Source organism: Pholcus phalangioides, unplaced genomic scaffold (genome assembly GCF_987345545.1).
Source record: "Pholcus phalangioides strain wild (caught in Gottingen) unplaced genomic scaffold, Ppha-v1.0 ptg000027l_1, whole genome shotgun sequence".
In the NCBI taxonomy this organism is placed as follows: Eukaryota; Metazoa; Arthropoda; class Arachnida; order Araneae; family Pholcidae; genus Pholcus; species Pholcus phalangioides.
The window spans coordinates 13288442-13309636 of record NW_028301617.1 but is presented as its reverse complement, the minus strand read 5'-3'; the positions used below and the strand labels follow the sequence as shown (position 1 = coordinate 13309636).

The 21195-nt window shown below is 40.4% G+C and overlaps 2 protein-coding genes across 3 annotated transcripts in view; one reads left to right on the top strand and one right to left on the bottom strand.

The window, feature by feature from the left end:
• LOC149068482 (uncharacterized) overlaps positions 1–21195 on the top strand; it is a 36217-nt gene that overhangs the window by 5332 nt on the left and 9690 nt on the right. Inside the window, exon 3 of the mRNA XM_089251564.1 lies at positions 2343–2520. Within this exon, the coding sequence (XP_089107690.1) occupies positions 2343–2520 (178 nt within the window). The remainder of the gene's footprint in view (positions 1–2342; positions 2521–21195) is intronic.
• Positions 226–19726, bottom strand: LOC149068483 (uncharacterized). Of its 2 annotated transcripts, none has more exons than XR_016195188.1 (2): positions 19597–19710; positions 226–303 (listed from the first exon to the last, which is right to left on the bottom strand). XR_016195188.1 is itself a non-coding variant. In XM_089251590.1 (2 exons), exon 2 carries the CDS (start codon positions 12333–12335, stop codon positions 11565–11567), a length of 771 nt encoding a protein of 256 aa, XP_089107716.1. In that variant the 5' UTR covers positions 12336–12544; positions 19597–19726; the 3' UTR covers positions 10886–11564. The 2 variants fall into 2 exon arrangements, 1 of the variants encoding a protein (XP_089107716.1); XM_089251590.1 differs by lacking the exon at positions 226–303 and adding an exon at positions 10886–12544 and having other exon boundaries at positions 19597–19726.

The following is a 21195-nucleotide window of genomic DNA, read 5'->3' as shown; positions in this document are numbered from 1 at the left end:
AACAAGCATAACAAAAAACAAACTTCACGGAAGGTTCACTATACGTACACACTTTCCAATTCTTTAGAAGTTCGCAGCGGAATATGGACGAGGTGCATGTCCGGTTTAGTAGTAGCCACGCCTACCTTCCAGTGCAACTGACCCATCTCCGATAACATAAGCGAGAGAAGTGAACCACAGTGGTTTAGGCTTGCATCTTTTATGCGACAGCTATATCTTTCTTTTCACCGGAGATAGCCATGCTAAAAAAGTTCTCTGCTCTTTTCACTCCTCAATAATATATTTTTGGTGTTTGAATACTTGCTGTAAACAAAAAATAATCATCCGTAATAAGCATGAGCAGCACATCAACTGTAACAAAAGACTGAAACTGTCGTGAAAACAAGTGGAATCTACATATACATTCGGGTGGGTGAGCGACAAAAATTTCGGCAAGAACTCGGGACCATATTTTTTCGAAAAGAAAATACAGTAGAATCCGGACTACACACGGTCTAATGTGAACGACCGGCGGGCCAGATACGACGGAGTTCTAGAAATGCTCACTTCTCCTACAACCACCATACCATCAAAAACAACATTTTGATACCAAAAACCACTCTTATTCATATTTTGACCTCTTGGTACACGTCAGTACTTTATAAATAAATGTATACATAATGTAAATGTTATGTACTGTAAAAATCTATTACAGAAAAAGGAAGTACAAGAATATAAATATTACGAAAATTGTGTATATAGTTTTTATTTACCATTCACTGTCATTTTTCACCTGTAAATAGTCATGCTGATGTCGGTACAAAGTTACTGACAGACAGTTCTTTCTGTCAGTCGGTGTTATGGTACGACGGGTTCCACACGTCCCGCTCACAAATGTTCAAGCAATCCCAGAAACGCAAAATGTAAGGATTGATCAGACGGCTCAAATGAATTCATGACGCAATAAGTTCAATGGTATTAGACTGTATTAACAAAATGTGAATGGACTGAGATCTAAGTCACACGAATTTTACACTGCTCTCTTGGCCGATGATGTTACTTGTTTAACGGAAACGTGGTTGATAGTGTGTCTGATTCCGAGGTATGATTGCAGATATGTAATTTATTGCAGAGATCGATATGTTCATCCAAGCATATGTATAGGAGGTGGCGTTTTAATTGCCGTTAATAAAAACTTTCAAAGCACTAAACTGGCTACATGATGTTGTTCCGCAGAATTTATATGCGTTCGGGTCAGGCCTTCCGATCATCATATAGTCACTATTTGCAATTTTTATTTTCCACCTAAATTGGTAAGTGCTGATTACATTGAATTCTTTCAAGTTGTTGAGGAAGCATTCCCTGTTTCGAAAAGGCATGAGCTTATGATCATTGGTGATTTTAATGTATCCATTATTGATTGGTCAGTGGATCCGCTTCAACCTATCTCAGGTTGTAAAATTGTAAATTGATTGCCACCAGAGCGGCGGCAATCAACAGGCCGTTCTTGTAATCGCTGGGAAAATCCGCCAGTCCGAGCTGAAAGTCCCTGGCCGCCCCAACTGTGCCGTGAATGATGCTCTTCGCTCTTGGCGGAATCGTGAAGTCCCGGGCAGCCAATATCTTTCGGGAAAAGACCTTTTCGTTGTCACATCCGAATAGCGTGACGTGCTCTTTTGATGTATGCATCTGGTGATTTTTCAAGTCCAGGGAGATCCCGTATTTTCTGAGAAAGTCAAATCCGATGATGCACGGGTTCTGAATGACGGCCCGAAGATGGCGTGACGATAGGAGACCGCAGCGAATTTCACCGAAGCTTCCATCTTCCCATGCACGATCATCTTGTCCCCGGTAACTGTCTATAGAGTCAGTGAACGTGCCACGTACAGGAGTCGTTGTCGGAGTTTTTGAGCCAAGTCTGTCCGGACGATGCTCACATTGGCTCCGGTGTCGATGACCATCCAGCAAAGGAAATCCGTCAATTTCACCTTCCACATACATTCCATGGTCTCCACCGCTCAGCTGTGAGATATGGTAGACACTTGATGGGGCATCTTGCAACGATCTCTTCTCCGCGAGATGGCCGCTTTTTTTTTCATTTTAACGGCTCGGAGCTTCGAGGGGGTGTACCCTTTCTTCGGAATGGTAATCGGGTAGGATCTTCGTAGGTGGTCTTCTTCATGACACCTCCACAGACCAGGGGCTTGTCTTTCCGATTTTTTTCGTTCACTCCTGACACTTTTGAGGAGTTCCTTAAACTCCCTGATGATGTTCGACGCAGCGTTCTCCACAACAGCACCGCGGACCACTCGTTCTCTCCGCGAAGCTTGATGGGCACTTTCTTCGTCCTTATATTTCTGCAGACGCAATTCTTGCTGATTCGGGATTCTTGACAAGAGTCAACGAAGTATTGCAGGGTCAATCCATCCCTGATGTTAGTACGGACGATGCTCACATTGGCTCCGGTGTCGATGACCATCCGGCAAGGAAATCCATCAATTTCATCTTCCACGTACATTCCATGGTCTCCACCACTCAGCTGTGAGATATGATAAACACGTGATGGACCATTTCCTCCTTGCAGCGACCTCCGCCCCGCAAGATGGTCACTTTCACTTTAACGGCTTGGAGCTTCGGGAGGTGTCTTCTCTCTTGGGAACTGTCAAAGAGCAGGATCGACGTAGGTGGCCCACCTCATTGCACTTTCAGCACACCAAGGGCCTGTATTTCCGATTATCCCGGTCGTTCCTGGTATTTTTCAGGAGTTATTTCAGCTCTCTGATGATATCCACCGTAGTGTCCTCCGCAACAGCACCGCGGACCACTCGTCGCTGTCTTCTCGAAGCGCGATTGGCTGCTTCAAACTTCATAGCGTAGACGAGGGCACTGTTGACGTCCTTGTATTCCCCAGACGCAACGCCTGCTGGATGTCGGGGTTCTTAACGGAGTCGACGAAGCATTGCAGAGTCAATCCATCTCCTATGTCTGGTGAGCAATCGGGATACGCTAACTGGGAGAGCCTTTCGATGTACATGTTCATCAGGGCTGGATCGGTCCTCGGTGTCGAGCGTCTGAAGCACTTCGGCAGCTTCCCTTCGGAGTGCGGCGGCTAGGTGGAAGGCCTTGAAAACACAGTCCCATCCATTCGCAGAGGCGATTATCTCGAACTGGGTCCTGAAGATCGACCACGACGTCCTTCCGTCATAAGTCGAAGGCTTGATGTTCGGCCGACTTTTACCAATTGATCATCAAGTTCATTACCACGGGTACCTTTATGTGCTTTTACCTGCGATAAACTGATCTGGGGGTTAGAACATAAAGTTGATCTAATTCGCCGTGCAAGGAGATGTATAGATAAGGGATCTTTAACTGCGTGAATCGATGAAAGTGAGTCTGAGAATATGGAGCAACGTTCCTGTAATTCCTCTGCTTTCTTAATGGCAATGTATATTACAAATAATTCCGCCTGGAATATAGAGTTATTGTGATTTAGTCTACAATAGCATTTTACTTTTGAGAATGGTAAACGCAGCTGCGACCCCATCTTCAGCCTTTGATCTGTCTGTATATACTCTAAGCTAATCTGAATTCGCTGAAGACTCTATAGTGGATATTTGGGTACTCGGATGGGAAGACCATCCCGTGATTTTTCGTTATATTTGTTGATGGCCTACTATAGTCCCATCCTGAAGATAATTATCTCTTCTATTCCTGAAGAGAGCTCCTTTGTTTGCTTCATATTCCACAAATGGGTGGAGAGGTGGAACGCCAGCTAATACCCGAAGAGCATTAGTTGGAGATGTTGAATAGGCCTTCAAGATATAAAGAAGACATCCCCGTTGAATGGAATCCAGCCTTCTTCCTTGCCGCTGTGGTGGTCGAGTGGTCATAGTGACGGACTCGCATCGCGGAGATCCGGGTTCGAGCCCCACCGTCGCCACAGTGGTGGTCGGCTGAAGTTGGTTTTCTGTGGTTCCCAACTTCGAGGCGCAAATGCAAGCCGATCTCCCCATTAAAAAGTCTCGCCACAGAGAGCAACAGTCCTACAAACAGTACAAATATTCAGTCACTACACATCACTTACTTCACTTCTGAGATATAGATGGCAGCACTGAAAAATCCTACACAACACTAGATACGCACTCAGACTGTTAGGTACACCTACACTTCCAGCACAACTCACTAGGTAGTAAATTGCCTATGGCGATAGACCTCAGTTGTGCTCGGTTTTAAAAAAAAAAAGCCTTCTTCCTTGTTCAGTCTAAAGCTCCATGTAGTCGCACCATATACCAAAATTCTCTGAGCGACCGTCTGATAAAGGGTTCTCCTCATAGTTGTAGAAATGCCCCAATTTTTCCCGGTTGAGCACCAGAACCTTTGCAGTAGCGCATTTATTTCCAAGGAGAGACCCGCGATGTGTTGATACCAATTAAGTTTATCGTCGAAAAGTACTCGAAATATCTTGACACTAGACTTTTTTTTTTATGAATCTATCACCAATCTTAATAGATTCTTCAATCTTAATTAGTCTTTTCGAGGAAATCCACATAAAGTTAGTTTTTTCATTAGCCATGTTTAGGCCATGAATATCCAGCCAGTCGTTGATTTTATTTACTACAAGCGTTGCAAGGACTTTATCCTTTCCACCGCCGGGCCCGAGGCTATTACAATGATGTCGTCTGCATAAGCCTGGACCCTAACGTTATTAGGCCACCTATGCTTCAGTAGGTCATTTATAAACAGGTTCCACATCAGGGGACCAGAACATGCGGGCATCCTTTCGTCATCTTGTGTGAGACTGGACCTAGCGGAGTGTTGATTTGAACCATTCTATTCTGCAAAAGGCTCTTCATTGTGTCCACAAGGTTGGATGGGATAGGGAGCTCAGACATCTTATGACCAATAATCTGATGATCAATGTTCTCAAAATATCAAAAGCTCGCTGAATATCCAGAGTAATAACCACAACGTTAAGCTGCTTTGCCTTTTGTTTATGGATTTCCATCAAGATTTGAAACAAAGCCTGGAAGCCTGGTCAGTCGATCTGCCATGAAGGAAACCATATTAAAATGGGCTGAAAACAGAAGATTTATCGAGAAGGAAAGAGATTCTTTGGCACAAGATCTTCTCAAAAAGTTTCCGCAAATGTAGACAGTAGGTGTATAGGCCTATATGAATTAATTAGTGAGGGATCTTTATCTTTTTTAAAGAAGAATAAAACCTTGCTTTGCTTAAAATGACTGGGAAAGAATGAAAGTTCCAGACATTTGTTGAATAAATTTACAAACTTCTCCAGAAATCGTTTAAGCAAGGCTAAAAGTACTACGTTGTTAATTGAGTCAATTCCCGGAGCTTTACGTTTGTTGAGATGGACCGCTATGTGCCAAAGTTCGTGAACCGAAATTTTCCGTTTATCAAGTTCAGTTCTATCTGATTTCGGTTGTGAAGATTTAATTGAATTTTATGCATCTGGAAGTATCACTAATTTCTCCGGGAAGAAAAGTTGAAGTTGTCTCAATGTTTGATCCTTAACGGATAGATTTTCCTCTGGATCAGTTGTGTAGAAAATTTGTGGTGATAGGGAAGATTGCTTGACCGTGGCCTTATAAAACGTACCATAGGGATCGGTCGCAGCGCTACAGACATTTCTCCATGAATCCCTCTTGGTTATTTGGAGCAGTTTAGTATAAAGTGTCTATTTCTATAGAAAATTATTCTAAGAACTTCCCTATTTTCATCATTAGCTGTAAGAAATCTCCTTTTACCGGCTCTCTAGCCTTTCTCCAGATCTTTGGTCCACCCCAATTGTCAAAATATCTGTTCCTTTGCTTATTGACTTTTAGGTAAAGGTTACCTTTATCTTGAATATTATTGAAAAGATCGCAAGTATACTGATCCAATTGTTTTTCTTTCTCAGCCGATTGAATTTTATTGAGATATTGGTGAATGTCGTTTTCTAATGATTTCAAGAATTTATAAATTCGACGTTGAGAATTTTGTCGTATAAGTGAGTATCGGTGATTCTTCTATAGAAATTTCTATATAGCTGCAGGGAATAAAATAAAAGCAATATCATTTACCTTTATTTTTCCCCACAGGTAATGGGGAAAAAGTTGAAACATGTTAACTTTTTATGAGTTTATTTATTTATTCAATATTGTTTGGCTGAGGCCTATACAAGAGGATGCGGAAGTTATGATGACGAAAATGACGATAGATGATACAGGGAAATTCGGAAATCGTAGGACAGCCTATAATATTTGGTGGTAGGTTATTCCAGTCGATAATAGTTCTTGGGAAGAAGCTAAATTTGTGGCAATCTGAAGAAGCAAAGATAGGCTTTAATTTTTGGGAATGGTTGAGTCTAACAGAGAAATGGGAGGGTTTAATTAGAATGTTGGAAGTGTCGATATTAAAAACCCGTGGAGGATTTTGAAAAAAAAAAAAGTTAAACGAGAGATAAGTCCAAGAGAGGAAAGTGGTTGGGTATTGAGTTGGTGCTTGAACTCCGATATGGAGACAGAAGAAGACCAACAGTTAAAAATGAAGCGAGTGGACTCATTTTGAATAGATTCTAACTTGTGTCTATGTTGGTTTGGGTATGAGTGGTCCCAAGCTTCACGGGCATAGGAGAGAGAGCAGGGAGGATATATGTGTGGTAGCACAAGTGACGGAGCTGACTGGTAGAGCTTTTAAGGTTACGACGAAGGAAAAAGAATTTTTGGAGACATTTATTAAAAGCATAATCAACGTGAAGATTCCAGCTGAGATCGGAAGAAATTATAATGCCCAGGTATTTATAATGGGAAACCTCAGAGATCAAAGTATTGCTTATCGAGTAAGGTAAATCATGGTACACAAGCAGCATTCAATGATTACTTTTTTATATTCAGCACAAAATTTTACATTTCTTTCAAATTGAACTTAACTGAAGCATTTAACATTTGAAATTTTTTTATTGTTAATATGCTAATGCAGGGGTCTCCAACTTTTCCGACATTACGGGTCAAATCAAACTTTCCACGAAGCCGGTAGGCCACTCAATCAAACCGTGGTATTCTCGGTTATGAAACCGGGTTCCCCGAATTCACTGAACATTTTTTATTCACTCTGAATTTGTTCATTGAATTTGAATTTTATTTGTAAACTAGCTATAATACCCGGCGTTGCCCGGGTTTTCTTCAATGAGGCTTTATGAACCACGTGATATCTCCCTCTTTCTTTGAGGGACATGCAAACCGTGTCTAAAGATTACCAATATGGCGACGTCCTGCGCGACTCATGAAATAAATCTAAATTTAAAGAAACATAGAAATGAATAGTTCCCCCCCCCCCTTTTTTTATGGGTGTTAGGTATTTCGATTCCCTCCCCCTGAACTTCAAGTTATCCATCTCTGCCTGTTTCAGCTTCCAAAAATGCTTAATTAAAGCTGTGGAATTTTTTCGATGCACTTTACGGGGCCCAAAACTAATTTTAAAAACATCCTAAACTATATGAATTTATGCAAATAAATATTAAAAGACAATACGGGGACATTAATTTTCATGCTTGAGAAGATATAAATAAAAAGTTGAAATCAATGTTATTGCATGGATATCCAACTCAAAAGTAGATCCGGCAAATTATCCATATTTTTAATTTTCTGGGCTTCGTATCTCCAAGTGAATTCCATATTTCAAAAATCGAGAATTCAATTTAATTTTTAAAATTATTGATGTGGCAGGGAACCCCCCCCCCCCACTAAATTTCCGTATTTATGCAGTTAAATCGGCAATTTTAATAGTGATTTCTATGAGGATCACCCTTTTCCTGACCCTCAAATCGATGATGGTGATGATTATGACGTCTATTCAAAAAGCCTCATTACTGAGAATATTGAAAATGTGGCAAACCATTATAAAGGCATAAACTATTATACATAACTGGCAGCATTAAAGAAGTGACAAACCATTGTAAAGACATAAACACGTCTGAAACTCATCGCTAGGGAACCACGGTAACCAAAGTAAACGTTTGGAAAGTGATTGTTGAGGCCCAAAAACCATTGTTGCCGGACAGTTTTTTTGCCCATTTGGGGCATTTGCCCTGGTCTGACGAAATTTTAAAGTAGCCTATCGTTCAAGTCGGGTCCCATTTGGTATATATGCAAAATTTGGCGACGATCGATCTAAAATTGTAGATTTGTATAGAGAACATACACACAGACAATCAATTTTATATATATAGACTAGCTATAATACCCGGCGCTGCCCGGGTTTTCTTGAATGAGGCTTTTTGGATCACGTGATATCTCCCTCTTTCTTTGAGGGACATGCAAGCCGTGTCCAAGTTAACCAATATGGCGACTTCCTGCGCGATTCATGAAATAAACAAATATAGATTTACACAGAAACGTAGAAATGAATATAATTTTTTTTTTTTAAGGGGCGCTAGGTATTTCGATCCTCCCCCCCCCCACCCACCCCACCCTGAACTTCAAGTTATCCATCTGTCTGTTCCAGCTTCCAAAAATCCTTAGTTAAAGCTGTGAAATTTTTTCGATGCACTTTTCACGGGCTCATAACTAATTTTAAAATATCCTAACCCACATGAATTTATGCAAATAAATATCAAAAGAGACAATATGGAGACATTAATTTTCATACTTGAGAAGATATAAATGAAATCAATGATATTGCTCGAATATCCAACTCAAAAGTAAAGGTTTGGCTAATTACTTCGTATTTAATCTCCTGGGCTTCGTATATCTCTAAGCGAACTGAATATTTCAAAAATCGAGAATTCAATACAATTTTTAAAATTATTGATGGGGCGGAAAATCCCACTAATTCCCGCATTTCTACAGTAAAATCGACAATTTTAGCACTGATTTCTATGAGTATCGCCCTTTTCCTGACTCTCAAAGCGATGCTGATGATGATTATGACGTCTATTCAAAAAGCCTCATTACTGAGAGTATATTGAAAATGTGGCAAACCATTATAAAGGCATAAACTATTATACATATACTAACAGGATTAAAGAAGTGACAAACCGTTGTAAAGGCATATACACGTCTGAAACTCATCGCTAGGGAACCACGGTAACCAAAGTAAACGTTCGGAAAGTGATTGTTGAGGCCCAAAAACCATTGTTGCCGGACAGTTTTTTGCCCGTTTAGGGCATTTGCTCTGGTCTGGCGAAATTTTAAAGTAGCCTATCGTTCAAGTCGGGTCCCATTTGGTATATATGCAAAATTTGGCGACGATCGATCTAAAATTGTAGATTTGTATAGAGAACATACACACACAGACACACAGAAAATCAATTTTATATATATAGATAACTTCCTTTTTAATTAATTTGCTTTAATAATTTTGTTTTATTAAGCCTAAAATTTGTCCTGATGTTTCTGAAATTATTTTTTCACCAATTTTAAATTTTCATTAATTATGAAATTATTTTTCAAAAATTCTTAATTTTTTACCATGACAATTCTGAAATCATTCTTGACAGTTCTGAAATTATTTCTTTCAGTAATTCTGTGATTTTTTTCATTAATTATGAATTTTCATTAATTAAGAATTTTCATCAATTATGCAATTATTTTTTCAATAATTCTAAAATTATTTCTTTCACTAAGGTATTTTTTTTAGCATTTCTCCAAATTCTGTAATTATATATACCTTTTGAATGATTAATTTGGCTTCTCGAAATACGTAGAAATCATAGGCTTCAAAAAATGTTTTGGCTCAGGGTTCTCCGACTTCACTACGACGGCCTTTTTGTATCAAATGTACGGCATTACCATTGCCAATCCTTCCCGATAAAAAAGTCTCGCCACAGAGAGCAACAGGCCCACAACGATACAATTATTCAACCATTACACATCTCTCATAGTCAGAAAAATAGATGGCAGCACTACACATAACAAGCATTGCACAGAAACAAACTTCGTCAGGTTCACTACGCACACATTCATTCCAGCATGTACCAATTCGTTAGAAGTTTCGCAGAGGGATATGGGCAAGGTGCGTGTGTGTGGTTCAGTAGTAGCATTACTTTGAATCAGGAAAGTATCTCACACTTATAAATACAGCAATACAGATTCCAGTAACCAGAGCTCTTCAACATTTTTTTTTTATTTAATCGTTTTTTTAAAAATATTATGTAGATATTTTCTAAAAATGGTCAGTGGGTCAAACCAAAAAGCTCGGAGGGCCACGGGTTGAAGACCCCCGTACTAATGTTCTTATTATCATTATATTTTTGGCATCATAATAAAAGACATGCTACACACTCAAGGAAATATTTAAAACCAGAAATACAACTTTTGCACTAGAAATAAGAGGAATATTTGATTTGGTTGAATTTGATCAAGGATTTTTCTATAAAACTAGCCAAATTTTCGAGTGCTCAGTTATTCAGTCGGGATTCGATGAATTGCGCTCAAAATGGGTGTGTTTCGATTTCCAATTTATTCTCGTCACATCAGAGTAGTCGTAGCGGCCTTTACGGAATATACTTGACTATGGAGAATTTTGTGATCATTTAAATGTTCGATTCGAGAAAATATTTCAAAACAAATATCAAACTCACTCGGATTCTTATTAGTGTGAAATCAAGGCCATAGCAAGAAAAAGGGCGCTGGAGGTCCGCTCGTCCAAAATGTTAGGAAATGGCATATATATAACGGCAGGGCCCGATTAAAACGTTTGAAGACCTTAAACACTTGAATGGTTTTGGTGCCCCCCCCCCTCCGTGCTTAAAAGTACATATTACTCGATATCAAATCTATAAAGGAAAAAAAACACATAAATGAAATCTTATACTTCAGAAGTAACTAACCTAAGGCAGAATTATGATTTGAATATTTTTAAGTACGGACACAGAAAAATAGGAGGAGGAAAGACTTCCAACTTATAAATCTAAATCATTGATAATATATCTGATCATTTTTGTTTATTTTTGGAAATTTTCTTCCACATTTCGCAAAAAGACAGACCTTAAATTTGGAGCCTTTCAGACGACCCCATAACAAGTAGATCTTTTTTACAATTTGCGAGAGTTAGTATGCAAATTGGTAGACAGGAATTTTTAGCTGATAGAGAGGGCCCCTCAGAAAAATCAGTTTGTCAATGATCTACATGATGCTGCTAAAATAGCTCAAGCTAACTTTATAGAAATTCTCTCAATCCAAAACTCGGCATTAACGTGATCTCTAGTTTGCAATGTTATCAGTTTTTGCTGTATTTGTGCCATCCTTTTGATCAATATAGTCAACTATACAATCAATCGAAAATTTCAAGATTTTCTGCCGGATGCTTGATGCTGGAAAAAACATTTTATGTAAAAATAACACATTTCGGCAACTTTTTGTGGTGTCCCTTTTCTCTTGATGCCCTAAGCACGTGATTTTGCTTTATGGTAAATCCGGCCCTTATATGGAATGATGCATAAGTCTATCATTTTTCACTTTGATTCCCCCCCCCCCCCCAAATATATCAGTTGTCTCCCACTGAAATAAATTTCTAGCCTTATGTGAACGCTTCCATGTCTACTTAAATGGTCGATTTCAGAAAATGTTTCACCACAAACATCGCACTCATTCCTTTTCCCCAGAGTGAACTCTTTTGTGCTTATTTAAATTGTACGTCTGAGCAAACGTTTTACCACACAAATCACATTCATGTGGTTTTTCTCCAGTGTGAACTCTTTTGTGTCTGTTCAAATGGCTGATTTCAGAAAACGTTTTACCACAGAAATCGCACTCGTAGGGCTTCTCTCCAGTATGAACTTTCCTGTGTTTGTTTAGATAGGCGATTCGAGAAAATGTTTCACCACAAACATCGCACTCATGTGGCTTCTCTCCGGTGTGAACTCTTTTGTGTTTGTTTAGATTGCCATTTTCAGAAAACGTTTTACCGCAATAATCGCACTCATACGGCTTCTCACCAGTGTGAACCCTTTTATGTGCGTTTAAATGATTGATTTGAGAAAACGTTTTATTACAGACATCGCACGCATATGGCTTCTCTCTGATGTGAAGTCTTTTGTGGAAATTTAAATGATCGATTCGAGAAAACGTTTGACCACAAGCATTGCAACCATGTGGTTTCTCACCGGTGTGAACTCTAATATGTCTGCTTAAATTACTGATTCGAGAAAACGTTTTATTACAGACTTTGCATTCATACGGTTTCTCTCCAGTGTGAACACTTATGTGCCTTTTCAAACCAGAGCTTTTCGAAAATGTCTTCTTGCACCACTCACACCTATGCGGATTTTCTTCAGTACCGAAATGATCATGAGAAACGGGTTCGGAACGCCTCTCGCTGGATGCCAAGATCGAAATGCAACTAGAATTGTCTTCCATATCATGTCCGTTATGTCATTTCATAGAAGATGATTCGTCCATTTTAAAAGACAGAAATGTCAAAGATTTATTCAAACAGAGAGCAGATCTTTTGTAATTTGCCAAGTTCCCCGTCTGGTCCAATACTGCTAAAAATACTGCCGATGCTTGTCAACATGTACAGAATTAGAAGTTTTCTCCTCCAGATTTTGATGAGAATCTTCAACTACCTGCAAAAATATAGAGCCATCATAAAATCTTCTATAAGTCAACCTATATTGTGATCAAGATATTGAAATTATCCCCCTTCAACAATGACTAATATACAAAACTGAAGCCACAAAAGCCAATTTGCCCAACAAGGTGACTAGAAAAATTAAAGATAAAAAGGTGGAAAATTAAGAGACAAGGAAAAAAACCGGGAGAATCTCGCGCGATGGAAGCGGAACTTGCAAATGAAGTTTGCAACGTGGGTATGCGATGCGGGAGGATTTTAAACACAAGAAATTGGATTGGGCTAGCTGAAATGCATTATAAATACTTTGTGCATTTCAGACATTTCCGTTGAATGAAAATTTGAAGAACTTGGAAATCTCCGAAACTTATTCGCAACAGCATATAACTTCATGCGCCTAAGCATGCCCGCTTAGGGGGGGGGGGGACTGCTAGGGCTCCAACTCGAGTGTCTGGGACCGATTTTTATTGTTTTTCACTCTCTGGCCAAAAGCACATTTGGAACACCCCTCACTTCGATTCATCCGTACAGTACGTGCGCTGAAGTAATAAACCGGATTTGCTGATAAAAAGCTTTCTCCTGGTCAGAAGCACCAGTTGACGTTTCAATTTGCTTGTTCACGGAGAAAACAAGAGATTTGAGTGACTTCGAATGCGGCATGAATGTGGGTGCCAGAAGGGGCGGTTACAGTCGTGTCCGGAAAATTCACCGCCAGCAATTCACCGCTAGGAAAATTTATCGACAACAGTTCGATGCGAGTCAGTTAGCGTGGAAGTGAGCGATTGAGTTACTGAGTCAGTGAGAGAGGAGTGAGTGAGTGAGTGAGGGCATGGCCCCCACATGGGGGGAGGGGGCTGACAGGGCTCCAGCCCTGGGGCCCGGGAGTCGGGGGGCCCGTGGAAAGATCTTTTTGATTTTTTTTTCTTTCAGATATGTCCCATAGGAAAATAGACAGGACTCTTTAATATCAATCATATCAATTTGTACTCGTATGGGCGGATATCTTCAACTACGTACCTTCTATTCTCAATGATATTTTTTTTAACTACACACATGTACAAGTAAACGAGAGAAAGAAAAAAAACCCCGGAAACGAAGAAAAGAACATTGTACAAGGCCCCCTCCCCCCACGGCTCTCATGGCAGTCGTTCTCATAGGAAGGAAGAAAAGACATCATGATGGTCATGGCTACTGAGACGTCAAGGACACCAGCGTTTTGTGTGTCCTCAGGGTTATAGCCACTAAAATAAGGGAGGCCACTAGAATAATCCTTATCTAGTCGTCGAGCGTGTGTAGGGACCTACAGGGCTACCACGCGACCCCTGCTGTTTCAGCTCGTAGAAGGCCATAATGTCTCGATAGAATGAAAATTGGAGTAAACAGACGTCGTATTCCACAGTGAAATTGCCTCTGGGTGCCGATAAAGCACATGAACCCCCCCCCCCCCAACATCCTGGAACAGGGGCCCGTAGGCTGCGCTCTTCAGCGGACCCCCTCTATAGTGAACTAAGAGTGTGGAAAAAAGACAAAAAATGACAAGAATGGTCCAGGCCCCAGGCCTAAAGCTCCGCCAGCCCCACTTTCGTGGGCGGGTTACGATACTGAGACAGCTTTGCTGCAAGCTTTTGTATACAGTGGATCCCGCATTACTTTTTCCTCCTTGGGTCCTGCGACTCTCTGGTGCCAACTCTTATTACTGATACTCATCGAGATTTCTCGTTTAAAGCGTTTTCCCGCACAAAGTATTGTACGAAATGGCTGTAATGACGTGAGTACTGAATCACGTGATTTCGCTCGCGGCCCCTCTAGTAACCCTCTCCCAGTCCGAACAAATCAAGGGGTTTTTTCCTTACTTCTGAAAAAAAAAAGGCTACATTCCGCATCGGCTTTTTTTATTCGCTGTACTGTCTTGAGGACACATCTCCCCTCAAAACGATTAGACGATATCGTTGGATCGGTGAATATAATTCACAGACGGTTGAACAGAAAAATATTTACGGTTCGCGTCTACAAAAATACAGTTGTTCGAAATCTTTTAGTAAAATAGTTGAACTAGTTTGCGTACATAAAGGATTAATTTTTTTCCCCACGTGGTTGAATCCTACGGTTCCAGCCCAAAAGAACGGTAAGCAAAGCTAAAAATTTGAATTTTTGTTAAATTTTTATTTTGAGCATTAAGAGTTAACTATAATAAATCTATGTCAGAAGAGTTTGGCCCTGCATCGAGGCCAGTTGCGGTGTTTGTTGAGTTGTGTTTCATAAAGTTTAAAAACGATTATTTTTAATAGGGCATATCTACAAATTACAGAGTAACCTCGTTCATACGTCACTCAGTTATACGACTTTCATGTTTATATGACGTTTAACTTGGGTAGCAATTGGTAACAATACATTTTAAACAACAATACAACAAATACATTTTAATGTTAAAATATTTCATTCATTTATTTATTTAACGTAAAACCTCAATTATTCGACGTTTTCACTTCGACTAAAACTCGGAAACGTAATTTATAATCACATCAAATGCGCACAAAATTTTTGTATGCAGTGAAAAAGCGTTGCTGCAACAGTTCTAGCATATTGTCACCGCAAAAGACATAAATTTTAGGGTGATTGCTGACGTATACGAAAAATGCCAGTGAGATGGCTGATGACCATTTAGAGTGGACACTTAGGTGATTTCTTTATTGCCTCTTTCTGAGAATACGCAGATGTAGAGAGTCCCGAAGAAATGGGTTTCAATTGTTTTCACGGCCATATGACCTTTCAGTGTTTTTTCTCTCCCTATGTTTTTAACGTTATCCCGAGAGGGTGAGAAAGTCTACTGTAACATTTGGGGGGTACAGGTCTGCCAAAAATAGGTACACATGCACAGTAAGTTCTTTCGATCATTTCCTGTAGAACTTTCTTTCGATGTGGTGCTTTGCTTGCTGACGGCCGTCTTAAGAGCATCGTGGGCCTCCGGGCCAATTGATTTTTCTGAGGCCCAACCTAGAGAATTCTCGAAAATTTTAATTACTTCCCATTTTTGTGAGGCCCCCGGGCCCTGCTCGGGTGGGTCCATGCGTTCAGACGGGACTGCTTGCTGACTGTGTCAAATTCGTCGTTCGTAATGTCGGAAAAACAAAAAACGCTCTCTGTAAAAAACTGGAAATTTTGGAAGAATTCCACAAGAATTTTAAATTGATAACGAAAGTTCATCTTGCAAACAGACCCGCCATTTAGGGGGGGGGGCAACGGACCCCCTCATTTTTTCCACACTCCCAAAGCCATTGGGCTCCCCACGGTACTGAGCGAGAATCGCTGTCGCCACATGTGTGTGGTCAACTCGGAAAGTCAATTATCCTTTGCGGCTTATAGCATTGTATGTATATAATTCACATTTATGTGCAAATCCAAGTTATTTAGAAAAAGAGAAGAGATGCTCTATTTTCTTTTTTCCTTTACAAATATTCACCTAGATTTCAAAACAGACTTGTTCTGAGCTTATTTAGGCATTCTTAATACTATTGTATTTGAATGTAAGAAAAAATTCTTTTTTCTCCTTTTTTTAGAAGCAAAATCTCACGCTGTACGTTATCAACCGCAGTACAATGAGGGTATGTTGTTCCGCGAAAATTGTAGACATCTCTGTGACGATCGGGGCAGTACAAAGAATCAAATCTCACAAAGAGTCCTAGCTGTCCTGCTGTGCGTACGGGGGAAGGAAAAATAGCCAGAACGTTTTCAAAGCAATTTTAATCCTGGAGACCAAGCATTTTTGAAGTGGTTTTGTGCCAACACCTCGAACCGCCAGTCGGTTAAGGGAGTGAAATAGAACCTATGTAGTAGATCTTCATCAGATGGAACCCCATGCATGATTCGAAAAGTGTAGGTGTTTCTGAAGGGTGGCTATGCCTAAATGCATTAAAAATGCCAACCCTTGTTCCCCGACGCCTTCCTTCTCAAAAACATGTTGGACGAAAAAAGACCATGAAAAAATGTAAAAATACAATATTAGAAAAATATATACAGAGCTTCAGATTATAAGCTCAAAGAAGCATGAGGAAAAAAAAAAATAAAAAATGGACTTTTTTTGTCCAACATGTTTTTGAGAAGGCAGGCGTCGGGGAACAAGGGTTGGTATTTTTAATGCATTTAGGCATAGCCACCCTTCAGAAACTCCTACACTTTTTGAACCATGCATGGGGTTCCCCCTGATGAAGACCCACCCCATGGGTTCTATTTCACTCTCTTAAAATTCAATTTTTTTCCCCTTTTCTTTTTTGTATATATATACACTGCTGGCCACCGTAAATGCAACACCCTAAAGGAAGCATGCAAATAATATGAAATTTACAACATGCATTAGCGGAGGTGAAATATGCAAATGATTAGAATTTCAGCGCAGACGCACATCACGCGCGCCTGTGGCGCCACTTCAAAGTGCTATTTAAGGCTTGGAGATTTCGACGATTTGAAGTACGGCAATTGTGTTTTTCTTGTGGTTTTTTCAAAAAAGCGATGAATTATGCCTCGTAGAAAACAGCGATCATCTTTTGATCAAGTATCCGAGTTCGACAGAGGAAGGATAGTGGCCTACCGAGATTGTGGATTATCTTTCAGGGAAATCGGTAGTCGTGTTGGACGAAACCAAACAACTGTAATGCGGATATGTGATCGTTGGATGCAAGAGGGTACGACGGACCGACGTGTTCGATCGCATACACCTCAGTGCACCACTTCACGTGATGACAGGCGTATTGTGCGTATGGCAGTGACGGATCGCTCAGCCACATCACGAACCATAGCACAGCACATTCAGTCTGTACCGCATCATCCAGCGTCTGCGCGTACCATTCGACGCCGTTTACAGCAGAGTGGTCTGTCCGCAAGACGTCCATTGCTTCGTCTACCCTTGACGCAGAACCACAGACGTCTCCGCCGCCAATGGTGCGATGAAAGAAGGATGTGGACGGCACAATGGAATGAAATTGTCTTTACTGACGAGTCACGCTTCTGTCTGCAACACCACGATGGTCGGATTCGAGTCTGGAGACACCGTGGAGAGAGGATGCTGAACAGCTGCGTTATGCACCGCCACACTGGTCCTGCACCGGGTATTATGGTATGGGGCGGTATTGGATATCACTCTCGCACTCCTCTAGTACGCATTGCCGGTACTTTAAAAAGCCAGCGCTACATCTCCGAGGTGTTGGAGCCAGTTGTCCTTCCTTACCTTCAGGACTTGCCGACAGCCATATTTCAACAGGATAATGCGCGACCACACGTGGCACGCATTGTCCAAAGGTTCTACGTCAATCGCCAGATTGAATTGCTTCCCTGGCCAGCTCGCTCTCCGGATCTTTCGCCGATAGAAAACATGTGGTCCATGGTTGCTCAACGATTGACCCAGATTACATCCCCAGCTGCCACACCAGATCAACTTTGGCAACGCGTGGAAGCTGCTTGGTCTGTACCCCAAGAACACATCCAAAGTCTCTTTGAATCAATGCCGAGGCGTGTGGCAGCGGTGATCTCCAACAATGGCGGCTACTCTGGCAACTGATTTTGGCAGGAACCACACTTCACAGAAGTCTATAAATTTGATCATTTGATGCTTGGTCAACATGTTATCTACAAAATAAATATTGTTGCGATATCTCTTGTCTTTCTTGGTGTTGCAATTTGGGTGGCCAGCAGTGTATTTTTGAAAGAACAAGTGAGCAGAACTAGCTCTTTTGTCATTCAAAAGATATCTTTTCACTACCTCGTTTTTATCTTCATTTCTCTTGCATTTTATCCTACTATATATATATATAGATAGATAGATAGAACCTCTCCACACCTACCCAACTTTCTTTTCTTCCAACCGGTACATAGCCGAGGCTCTGCCGACATCCCCCCGTAATTCCGTCTATAGAACCAGTATGAGGAAGACATGGGCGGAGATACGAGAGGGCATGTACTGGGGGTACCACCTTCCCCCAGTGTCAAAGGTGGAGCCTACTAATCTAATGTACATGCGTATATATGAATTATCATCATCATCATCATGGCCCTAGCAATCATCATCGCGCACCCTCACCAGACTTTCACGTCTATCTCCGCCTATGGAGGAAGAGGAAATCATTTCCGTTTGTATAATTATTTTTATATAGTTTTTTTTCTCGAATTTCACTTTTTTAAGCTTCCAAGCTAATCCAATACAGCTGTTATATATAGACACGTATCAACCGTTGGCTCCTTTCATTTAACCAGTCAGCCAGTCAATTAATTTCTCCTTTTTTTTTTAAAGTTTGAAGCTAGTATAATATATTTCCCTGGTTAAAGTTTTTACAAATACGTGAAACTGACTTCACCATGTTCTTATGTGTTTTTAAATCATCAGGAAAAAAAATTATGATAATTGAAATAATTACTAATTAGTTCTTAAAAATTGAAATAATTAGATCTATAGCCACTGGATATAGCCCTATTCCAGTCAGATGAAAAATCGGCATTACGCTGGGTTTTCCTAGAATTTGGTTTTTGCGCCGCGTGAACCGAATTAGACCATTTCGCGACCAGAAATATTTTACATAATCACGCTATGCGTTTGTGTTTTCCTAGCGTGGCGCATCAGATCAGGGCGACTATATTATAGTATGTGGTTGTCTGCATGCTCCGGTTTGAAGGGAAAGAAAACACACAAGAGTGAAAAGAACATCGGCAAAACGCGCGACGCAAGAGGCATTTGACTCCTCCAGAAGCAGTCAGCCAACACGCCCGACGTAAAGCGCTGTCGTGAGCCGTATTGCTCTGTAGGAAAACAGTCATGCTACTTTTCTTATTGGTGAGTGGACGGCGTGACGCACTGGGCGATTCACGTTGCACGCAGGACAGAAAACCTGCTCCTAGGAAAACTCGACTTAACGTCATGTGCCGTCGTAACCAGCTAATTGTTTAATACCCATCTTACAACAAAATTTTTTGCAAAATAATTTGAGCTCACGACTCTCCGAAAAATATTATTTCCATTCCTCCCTCGCAGTCTAGTAAAAAATACCCTAATAATCTACTAACCTGGACTCGAATGTGAACTTGACCACAAATGAATCCGCCAAAGGAATTAGTGAATCCGTGCAAGGTGGAATCCTAACTGAATCGTTTCATGACAAGTTATGACCGATCAACATCAACAAGAGCACGATCCCACCAGCAATGACCGGTGGGTAAACATTGTCGTCTGTGACTGCACCTCACTCTCAAGATAAACAAAGAATAAAGTTCGTAGTGGTTGTTGTAGATTTTTTTTAAATTGGTATGACGTCATTGTCTTCTTTTCGATTGTTTATGACATTGCTTTTGTCAAACTTTCCAATTTCATCTCCATTAAACGATCTTTAAAATTATTTTTGTTAGGATGTATCTAATCGAATTTCTTCAAAAAATCTTTGGTTTTTTTCCCCATGACCTTCAATCTTCTTCCCCGCCCCCCACCAGCATCTTCTGTGACATGATTGAGCTGAGCTGACCATATTCACTCGAGAAACATCGTTAAAATGATATCAGAAGTAAGTGAAGTCAGTAACTCGTGCTAAAATCATGAAAAGTTTGTTAGTCGAAGAAAATGAAGCACTATTTCAAATTGCAGTGAATTTAAAAAAACATTAAAAAAATCAAAAATAACAACAACTACGACCTTCATCCTTTGTTTATGTGGGGTGTTTATTTTGGTTACGGTCGACGTTGTTTATCAGAAGGTCATTTGCTGTTGAGATCGGCATAAAGCCCTGTATAATTGAAGAAGAAAAAGAAGAGATCGTGCTCTCGCTGATTTGGATCTCTAAAGTATCTTCAAGTGATCATAATTGGTCATTCGGGGATTAGGATTCCATCTTTCGTGCATTCACTTGCTGTCGAGTTCAAGGACAGGTCAGTAGATGCATGTACGGCCGTTCTCACTGTTCCGGGAAGTGGGTGGGGACAGGGCCGTCTTAAGATCATCGTGTGCTCCCCGGGCCAAGGGATTTTTTTTTTCTGAGGTCCTTACCAGACAAATTCTCGGAAATTTTAATTAGATCTCATTTTTGTGAGGCCTCCTGGCCATGCCTTAAGACAGCACTGGGTGAGCATAAAATTTTTGGAGGGTCTCCTGATCTCAATTTATTTAAAAAAATTGTTATAACGTGTGTGTCCATGGGAAGAAAATTTCAATAATTCTTATTGTATTTTCAGAAGCTCAGGGCCTGGCCCTGTTGGCCAACCACGTGTCAAGGATCTTGCTGCGCCCTCTTCTACAATTTAATGTTAAAACGCCGGGACTCGTTTTTCATAACTAACTAGTTTTTTTTGAAGGGGGGGAAAGGGGAAAGCAAAGTTTAAAACATAAAGTTTAAATATAAAAATAAATACTGCAAAGTTTAAAATATTAAATCTACCTGGAATATTATATCGGGTCCATAGCATTGATCTTGAAGCAATTTTTTCATTAAATAAGAATGATCTCCCTTTTGTCTACCTGCCCCCCCCCCCACAAAATGCTAAAAAAATACAATAATTAAGCTTCCTCTTGAAGGCCATGATCAGAACAGGTTCAATGGAAATGAAAAAATAAAATTTTACTAAGCTGTGTGCGCAATTCTACGGGCGTTAAAATGAAAAAAAAAACCATTCCTCATA